Source organism: Notothenia coriiceps, unplaced genomic scaffold, assembly GCF_000735185.1.
Source record: "Notothenia coriiceps isolate Sejong01 unplaced genomic scaffold, NC01 NC01_scaffold00024894, whole genome shotgun sequence".
Classification (NCBI taxonomy): Eukaryota; Metazoa; Chordata; class Actinopteri; order Perciformes; family Nototheniidae; genus Notothenia; species Notothenia coriiceps.
Window position 1 is genome coordinate 72,319 of NW_011357595.1, and position 9,664 is coordinate 81,982.

Sequence of the window (9,664 nt, forward strand, 5' to 3'; positions counted from 1 at the left end):
ATACCAGTCACCTCTGTGGAAACATTGGTATAACTGCCTTTTTTAATTTATATTTGAGTGTTGTATGTCTTGTAATAATGGACCAAGAGTCTCTTTAAATAAAGATCATGATGATGATATTAAATTGATTTAAATACTTTAATGTAGTGTGCACTGTGTAATCAAGGAAGAAATAATATGGAGGTGTAATTTATGCTCACTATGTTATTTTAGATAGCACACTAAACTTAGCTGAATAAACCCTAATCCCAAAGTAGAATTGAGGTTTATGGGAATGTCATTCGTTTTCCGGGGTTTGTTCGTAACACAAAGTATTGGACACACAAAGAATTTGAACTGGTGGTGACGAAGATTTAGAGTCATGGGGATAAAATGTAGTATATTCATTTTCTGTGGAACATGATTGTTTGAACTTCATTCATTCAATATGGTCAACCTCACAGTGGAAGGAAATGTCAGGTTCACTAAAGTCAGCAAGATTCATCCTCTGGCGACCATGAATGTCTCCACGTAATGTCATGGCCATCACATGCTGAGATATTTAAGCCCCAATTAAAGTAACATCACAGACATTGTTATCCATGTGGCACTCCTGAAGCATTCATGCAGTACGTGCTTGGCATGGTCTTATGAAAAACACCACAATCCCTTTGCATTCATCATGACGTGTGGTTACAAGCTGCGTGCCTCATATCATATGTGTGTTTTTTGCTGAAGCCCCTGTCACACTGTCCCGAAATTGACACCCGATGGACAAACGATTAAGGAAATGTTCAAATTCGGCTCTGATCGTAACAACATCGGGCGATTCGTGAGGGCATCATCAGCCATCGTATGACCACCGGTGGAATTTATCAGGCTCCGGCAGCAACTTCGGGAGCGGTGGCAAAATCTTTGGCATGCCAAAGATGGCTTAAGATGCCCTCACGAATGGCCCGATGTTGCTACGATCAGAGCCGAATTTGAACTTTTCCTTTATCGTGTGTCCATCTGGTTGTTTTATTGCACAACAAAATCATGTAAACATATTATGTAAATAACCCAATTTGTGTTCTGTGAAACTAAAAAGGATATAATATATTATTTTGAAGGCGAGGAAGTTGTTGTTGCTATGGAAACAACATGACGGAGAAAACTTAATATCTTCTACATAATTATAAAGACGGAGAAAGTAAAGAACAAAGTCGGAAAATATCAGTACAGTATCATAATACTTTAACATAATTGTTTGTGTTACTTTCGTTGCAGTTGTATGTCTTAAATGTAATGTAAATGTTGCCTTCGTGTGTGGTTCGGGGCCATCTTCGTGCGAAATTCACAATTCCATATTCGTGTGTCCATCGGGTGTCAATTTCGGGACAGTGTGACAGGGGCTTTAGCCAAAACAAGTCTTCCCTGTGAAACTGGGGCGACTCCCCGTGGCGAGACATCACTGATGGATTCGGTATTGTTTGGTTAAATGGCTCACCAGGTGCACTGATAGCACTGACATGCTTCACAACGCAACTGGGCTCTTTTATTTGATCTGTCTTCAACTCTCTCTCCGTCCTCGCTTCTCCTGATAAAACATATAAAAGCACCCACAGCCTTAGTGAAATTGCAGCTACAGAAAGTCAGGTTGTTTGTGTCTCACTGGATTGTTATGCTTCGTGCTTTTTTGTTCTTTACCGTCCTTTTATGATTGTGATTGATCTGTCATCGCTGTACAATGGCTTTTGAAAATCTCTCAGGGAGCCTTTTTTCTGTGTTGTGTGCTTCATCTCTTCTGTGGGATAACGGTGATTGTTTGTTGTATTCCACTGTGCACACCGTTTTGCTCAGTTTGAGGCTAATACGGCATCTGACCTGTCTGCAGGTTTTTGGGCGTCCCTCCTGGAAGAGGAAGCTGCCCTCTCACGGGACCTCTGCCCTTTGACCTCATCTACACCGACTACCACGGCTTGCAGCAGATGAAGCAGCACATGGGTCTGTCGCTGAGGAAGCACAAGTCAGTCCAATGCTATCTTTCTGTCTTTATATGGGTCTTTTCACTTTGTACCTCTATTTTAATTAACATGTATTGCTTTATTCTTCACTTTATCCTTATTGACTGGCTGATGTGACATGCTGGTACACACTTGGATTGTAACCTCACTGTGCATCAGCAAAAAATCTCCATTTTGGGCATTTACACAGTAATCAATCAACAAGGTGCAGGCTTAACCAAAACCTCTGCTCTTCATCACACAGGGGAAGTTGGAGTAGGTTTCTGCTTGAAATGAATGATGTACGTGCTACATGGTTCTGAGCGATAACAAGCTCATTTCTTTCTGTAAATTCAATTGTTTTGTTCCAGCTTGGCAGCACTGGAGCAGTCACAGTGTGAAAGCAAATCCTTTGTTTTTCTTTATCCAAACAAAGAGAAAATATGCAAACACTTTTTTAATGCAACTCGGAAGAAAATATATTTCTAAAAATAAAAAATGAGTTGGAGAACACAGTGAAAGAAATGTGATATTAATGATAACTAGAAGGGCAATGGGAGGCTTGTGGTGCAGTGGGTTGTGCGTTGGTGTTTGGATCAGGGGGTCACAGGTTCAAACCCCACTGCAGTCAGCATGTCGTTGTGTCCTTGGGCAAGACACTTCACCCCAAATTGCTCCTGTGGGGATTGCCCACAGTATTGAGTGTGTAAGTCGCTTTGGATAAAAGCGTCTAACAAGTAACATGTAATGTAATGTAATGTAATGGGAGAGCGTAGAGCTCCGCCTGGCCTGTTTTATAAGTGAGAAGTAATGCGTGTACACACCCTGTGATTTGGATCCGCTCCAAATTGAAATGGTGCTGTCCTTGGCCAATGCTTCACACTTACGCCAAGTTTCATGAAAATTGGGCTGGTGGTTTTTCTGTAATCCTGCTGAAATAGAGAGAAGACAAACCAAACTGAAAACATAACCTATTTGACAAAAGGTAATCATGGAGGTGTAATACAGTTTATTGTGTTGCTGTTTCTGTTTATTCAACACTCATGCATCAAAGGAGTCGGTTGCCGTCTTAAATTAATAACACATTTCTAAATAATTCATCCTTCGTTTGGATCCTCAAAGACGAGGTTGGACAGCATTGAAAACCTCTGCTGATTCCAATCAGCGCCAGTCCAAGGTCAGCTGATCGACCAGCGCTCCTCAGCTGTCACCGAGTGAAAGACCAATACTTTAATTTCCCCTCCTGCCCTGACACTGGTTAGACAGGCAATGCATTGAGAAATCTCCGTTTGGATTACATTAATTGATTTTCTTGCTTCCCAGTGTGAATATATTCACTGCTGACAAAGTGCTGATGTAATGTTCTTCTTCTGTCGTTGTAAACTAAATGCTTAATGTCTCCTCTGAGTGTTTTCAGCCTGAGTTTGTTACAGGAGCAGAACAAAACATATTTTAAGACGATCTGTTCCCTGTGGAGGAGTTGCCTCACATTGTCAGAAAGTATGTTAAGCATTTATTGTGAAGAGACTCACGCAGGGCAAAAAAGTTACGCATCTTCTTTAAATTCTCAAAATCGTTTTCCCTCAACTTTGTCTCAGACTTTTCCAGCTTGTGTCAGGATCTTTTTTTTCGAGGGCGCTGTGATGGCTGTGAAACAAAGCTGTGTTTTCAAAGTCTCAGACGTCTCACCGTGAGGCTTGTGTAACCTGTACTGAATGAGGGGCGACCGGCAGGGGACAAGGATATCCATCACCACTGACAGCTTCACAAAATAAAACTCTGACAACAAGACTGAGGGCTGAGATTAACTCACAAAGATCAACACAAGACTGATATTTGACATGGCTGTCCTGTTATTGAGAGAAAAGGCATACATGTGGACTGACATCTTCAGACCAAATCACAAGGGTCAATTAATCTAAGTCTCAGTGATGTAGCACTTAGTGACCAATTACTAGGTCTACTTGGTGTTAAGGGCCAATCACAGTACAGTAGTACCAGCGCATAACAACCCATTAGGGTGGGGCACGCAATACATTAAAAAAATATAATGTAAACAAACATGTTGGTGTCTTATGAGTTTGTTTGTTTGTTTGTTCAACTCAAAATCCTATCAAAAGGACGGCAAACATCTTTGTACACAAGTGAAGCTTTAGGTGCAATTTCATTTTTCTTCTTTTAGAAATAAAATGCTTTATGGATGAAACCAGAAATGTCCCAGTTGCAAAAACTGTGTCTTGCATTTCATTGATCTCTAGAGAACCAATAACACATAATACATCATAGAAAGAAAACGCTGGCGGGGACGAGCATTTGAGGCATTCGTATTTATAGTTAAGATGAAGTTACTTTCAATGTTTAACAATATATATTAGTTCTTTGTATCTTATATAACTACAAAGTTTTCTGTTTTTTGTGCATCTTTTCGAAAAGAATACCGTCCAGATTGTTCCACAGTGACACGATAGCAACTTCAAAAAGTTTGACTGCATCTGCAACCTCCCCGGTTGTTTAAATAATGCCTCTACAGCGTTCTTCTTTACAGTCATCCTCACAGACAAGCCCCATAGATGATTTGCCAGGAAAAACTCAGGCTGCTAGATCTCTGTCCAAACCGAGGGGACAGGATGCATCTGCAAATAAAACATGAGCTTGCAGATTCCTCCGGTTCCCAAGCAGGCAAACTACATTAGGTGAAATATCCCAAGCTGGGTGGAATCATTTTTCACTTTCTGTTTTTCTCACTCAATCTTTAGAGACTGTATTATTTGAAAGCGAGAGAAATCTGTGATCTAATTTTAGCTAAGCCCATTTCTTATTTTGTCCCAGGTGCCACATCCGTGTGATTGACACCTTCGGCACGGAGCCTGCTTATAACCACGAGGAGTACGCCATCCTGCACGGCTACCGGACAAACTGGGGCTACTGGAACCTCCACGGCCAGCAGTACATGACCATGTTCCGTATGTGGGCTTTCATTTCTCTGACTGATGATATGAAAGACATGAAGTGTTTTGATCTGTGCAGGTGTTCGTCCGTGTTTATGTGACCGAGAGGGCGAGCAGATTGTGAGTTTATAAAGTCGTCAGACCGGAACAGGCGAGGCTTTGGGCCAAAACGGTTCAGAGAAGTCGTTCAGAGCTGCCGAGCCTGAACAGATGCCTGGAGCCAGGCTCTGACTAACCACCACCACACCAGAATGTACACACACAGAAATGTACAGACACACATGCCTTCATGGCACGTTTGGTTAAATGTGCGACAGAAGAAACCTTCAGGTGTTCGTTTCTGATTAATTCAGCGTTAATCGACAGCTGCACTGTTTCCAAATGACTTGCGGTTATCACAAAGCTCGGCTCTGTGAAAGACGTCAGCTTTCATCTCGGGTTTGCAAATTGACTGGAAACACTGTTTTTGTTTTTCTTCCCACTTGACATCTCCCTGCCGTAGTAAATTCTCTTTGTGTTTGCTCCAGTTCACAGCTTTTTTTTAGAGAAGTTGTAAAATGTGTCAAAGTAAAGCTGCAATCCAAAACTCTTGAAGGTTACAACTTTTTCAAAGATTACAAAGAAAAATGGCTTTTCAGAAATCCAACTTCCTTTTTTCGTCCCCCAAATGTACAATTTATTTCCATGCTTCGTGTTGCTATGCAATGAAAGTCAGTCATAAATGATGAGAAAGCGAAAAAACTGTATTTTCTATTTTAAAAAACTAGAGTTGTGTTTGTGTGGCAACATTTACAGCAGATCTTTCGGTTTAATCACATTTGTTTTAGGGCGTACATTTGGCTTGTCACTTTGTGTTGCCAATTGCTTTGTTTGTCCTTGGCAGCCCACACTCCTGATAACTCTTTCATGGGTTTTGTGGCGGAGGAGCTGAATGAGACGGAGAAGCAGAACATTCAGCGGAACAAGGTTAACAATATGGCTGTTGTGTACGGCAAGGAAGCCAGCATGTGGAAGGTTAGTATCACACAGTAACGCCTGCAAGAACCGACAACAAACTCAGTACGTGTTTGTAGAAGTTTGTTAATTCTGAGAGGAGACAGTTTCCAAGATAAAGACTGAAGAACCTCTGATTGGGGGAGGCTGTGGCTCAGTGGGATAGTGTGCTGAACTTTGGATCAAGGGATCACTGGTTCGATCCCCCACTGCAGTCAGCATGTACTGCAGCATGTCAACTTCGCCCCCAAATTGCTCATGTGGGGATTGATTTGATTTGATTTGATTTTGAATGTGTAAAACAATAATACAAACATTTTACATGATAATTATTATACAATACAACATTAAGCAGTGTCAAATACAAAAATATTACTGATTCTAAGTTATGTATAAACAAATGATCTACTTAATTACACATCCGAAATATATATACCGGTATATATTTTTTCTTAAATAAATACACTTTTTATTGCCTACACTACAGTATCGAGTGTGTAAGTTGCTTTGGATAAAAGCGTCTAACAAATGACATTTAATCTTATTTATTATTTGTCATTTGGTCAATTAAAAAGAAATTGTACTCTTTGTGGCGTTGGAATGAATAATTACAAATAGATGTAAAGGGCACACAGAAAACAAAGCACCCAACATGATTATTTTAAAGAGACCCTATTGTGCCTTTTTGGGCTTTCCCTTTCCTGTAGTGTGTTTTATAGATTTCTGTGCATGTAAACGGTCTGCAAATGCTAAAATCTCCCTCCAGATGGAGTTTCCCTCCCACACACTCCCCCCCTGCCTAAAACACCTTGATTGGACTCCTTTGTTTACTTCCAAATAGTGACATCAGTGTGTAACACTCCTGCTTCTATTTGCTAGCGCTCCAACACATTGAATGCGGCCAAGGGGCGGGACATCTCTTAGCGGTTTACTAATCACAACTAGGGTTTCCATGGGAAGTTAAGCTGGGGAACTTTGGAAATATTCGATGAAAATTAAACAAAAAAACATAAAAAAAATGTTGAAATTTCATGTTTTTTTGTTTAATTTTCATCGAATATTTCCAAAGTTCCCCAGCTTAACTTCCCATGGAAACCCTAGTTGTGATTAGTAAACCGCTAAGAGATGTCCNAAACTTGTTCTGTTCTACTATAAAAAAAATGTTGAAATTTCATGTTTTTTTTCCCATGGAAACCCTAGTTGTGATTAGTAAACCGCTAAGAGATGTCCCGCCCCTTGGCCGCATTCAATGTGTTGGAGCGCTAGGACATCTCTTAGCGGTTTACTAATCACAACTAGGGTTTCCATGGGAAAAAAAACATGAAATTTCNCTCGTGTTTGCAACCTGCACAAAAATAAGCTCACCATGATTACAAATGGTGAAATGCAATGTAAAATTACCGAGAAAATACCAGCTCACTAAATCACAACCGCTCAAACCAACTACAAACTACTACCGCAGATTGGGCAGAAAACGAGTCCGAGAAAGTAGTAGCAGAGCTCAAAACGGCTCCTTTTCCTCTGAATTCCTGCCCTTATGTCTTGTAAAACATATCAAATCCTGCATTAACATTTTTAATTGTAATTTTCAGGCAAGGTTAAGCATAAATGTAGAAAAAAAAAAACCTGCAAGTTGCTCTTTAAGAGCATTCCATGGAATACAACAAAAAGTGTTTCTGAAGTAAATGACATACCCCACCTTTAAGTGTAAATGCATGCCAACACAACTGTGAAAAATACATTTTTCAGTAAAAGTGTTTATTTTTGGAATTTGGAGAATCGATATGTCCAGTAAAAAAAAACAGGGGTACTTACTTGAAGCTGCGTGGGTCCATCAATGATGCATCATGGGAGGATAAATACAGAATAGTACATGGTGAAAACAGAAGTATGCGGTGGAGGGATGTAGAGTACAGGAAAGGCAGGTGTAAAGAAAAACAGTAACTTGTCTTCCCCCAAGAACTAAACAGGCCCAACTCTCTTAAGTGAACCTGAACACCTGCAGAGGAGGAGAATAATGCTGCTCTCAACATTGTTGGATTTGTTGCATCGAGAGACCTCAACATAATTTTACATTGCAATCTGTCAGATGCAAAAATGTTATATCGCCCCACAAGTTGTTTTGAGAAACAGGGAATGTCGAAACAAAGCTGCAGTAAGTGAAGTGAAGCAGACCTTGTGGGAGGCTGCAACACTTCAAAGTTACAGTAAGAACAAGAAAATCTTGCCAGTAGCTCGGAGGGAAAATTTACTCCAAAGAAAAACGATTGTTCTTCTTCCATCACACTTCAGGCCCGATTCCTGAAGGAGCGACTGGTTTGGAAACGTAACAGAAAGTGGATTTTTCTCAGTGCAGGTTGTAAAGATTTGCTTAAGGGAAATTATATTTAAAAGTTCTCCAAACTTTACTTGTATCCCTAGATTGATAGAATATGATAAATGCAACACAAATGCATTCAATCATTGGTTTGTCTACAATGGGTTTGAAGACTTGAGTTTGATGTTTTGGTTTTTGGACATCGCCATCTTGTTTTTTTCATCAAGAAGTGTCACAAGAGTTTAGAGCTAAAAACAACAAAACACTAAAGAAGAAATTTTTAACAACCAACATGTTAATAATAACTTTAATGAACTGAAAACACATGATATACAGTAGTTACGTTTCTAAGATCAAATCAAAGACATTAAAAACACATGCTGTATTGAAGGCTTAAAACTAGTGAACAAGACCACACTTTGCCTTTGGAATTCCACATTATCCTACATATACATGGCAACTTGCAAGAGGAATGGGAAGCGCTTTATCTCTTGAAAAGCTTTTAGCACTCATTACAGAGGCTTAGTCCATTCTACTAAAAGGTGGTAAGAGGACATCTTCACAGGAGTCATAAGGGATATCAAAGTATTAGGAAAAAGAGTTGTGAAGTCTCCCAGTGCTCTTCTTTAACAGGTCGATAGTCATAGTTGCACAAGATGGCATCACACTTAAAGGGGCCCTATCATGCTAATTTTCAGGTTCATATTTATATATAGTGTCTCTACCGTGACATGTTTCCATGCTTTAATGTTCAAAAAGCTCTTTATTTTTCTCATAATTCCTGTGCTGCCGCACCTATTTTCACCCTCTGTCTGAAACCAAACCCCAGTCTGCTCTGATTGGTCAGCTGGTTGGCTCTGTTGTGATTAGGGTTGCAAAATTCCGGGAATTTTCAAAGATGGAAACTTTCCACGGGAATTTATGGGAATAAACTGGGAATTTTCTAAATTGAAGGTTAGCTCTTCATAGGGAACTTAAATATAGTTGGGGAAAGTATATTTTAGCATAATCTTGACTAAAACAAACAGATGCCATTCAAGTACACTTGAATATCCATGCCATGGCACACTGCTTACTGCATGGCTATTGAGACCACACAAAGGTTCACAACAGGCTCACAAATGTGAGAGTGGAAAAACTGGTTGGCATTCGGTCAAACCTAAGGGTCTCTGAGCCTGACACAGAGCCATCCTCAACAAGGCTGGACAGTGACACTGAAGAGGAAGACTCAGAGTTGGATGTTGATGAGGCCCAGGAAGAGCCCATTGACTGAAAGGGTTTAGCAAAAATGCAGAGGATTGCTTGAAGGAAGATTTGCATGTTTAATGGGACTTTTTGGAAGGAGGAGGGCTCTTTTCATTTAACATTTTGAATGGGACTTTGTGGGGATTTTTGGATGGGGTGTGCATTTTTGTTCATTTTTTAATGAATGGGGTTGGGGT

General features: G+C 40.2%; 1 protein-coding gene across 1 annotated transcript in view; it reads left to right on the forward strand.

The window, feature by feature from the left end:
• Window positions 1-9,664, forward strand: part of LOC104955866 (alpha-1,6-mannosylglycoprotein 6-beta-N-acetylglucosaminyltransferase B) — an 89,510-nt gene that overhangs the window by 55,481 nt on the left and 24,365 nt on the right. Inside the window, exons 9-11 of the mRNA XM_010783256.1 lie at window positions 1,856-1,987; window positions 4,794-4,927; window positions 5,796-5,926. Of these exons, the coding sequence (XP_010781558.1) occupies window positions 1,856-1,987; window positions 4,794-4,927; window positions 5,796-5,926 (397 nt within the window). The remainder of the gene's footprint in view (window positions 1-1,855; window positions 1,988-4,793; window positions 4,928-5,795; window positions 5,927-9,664) is intronic.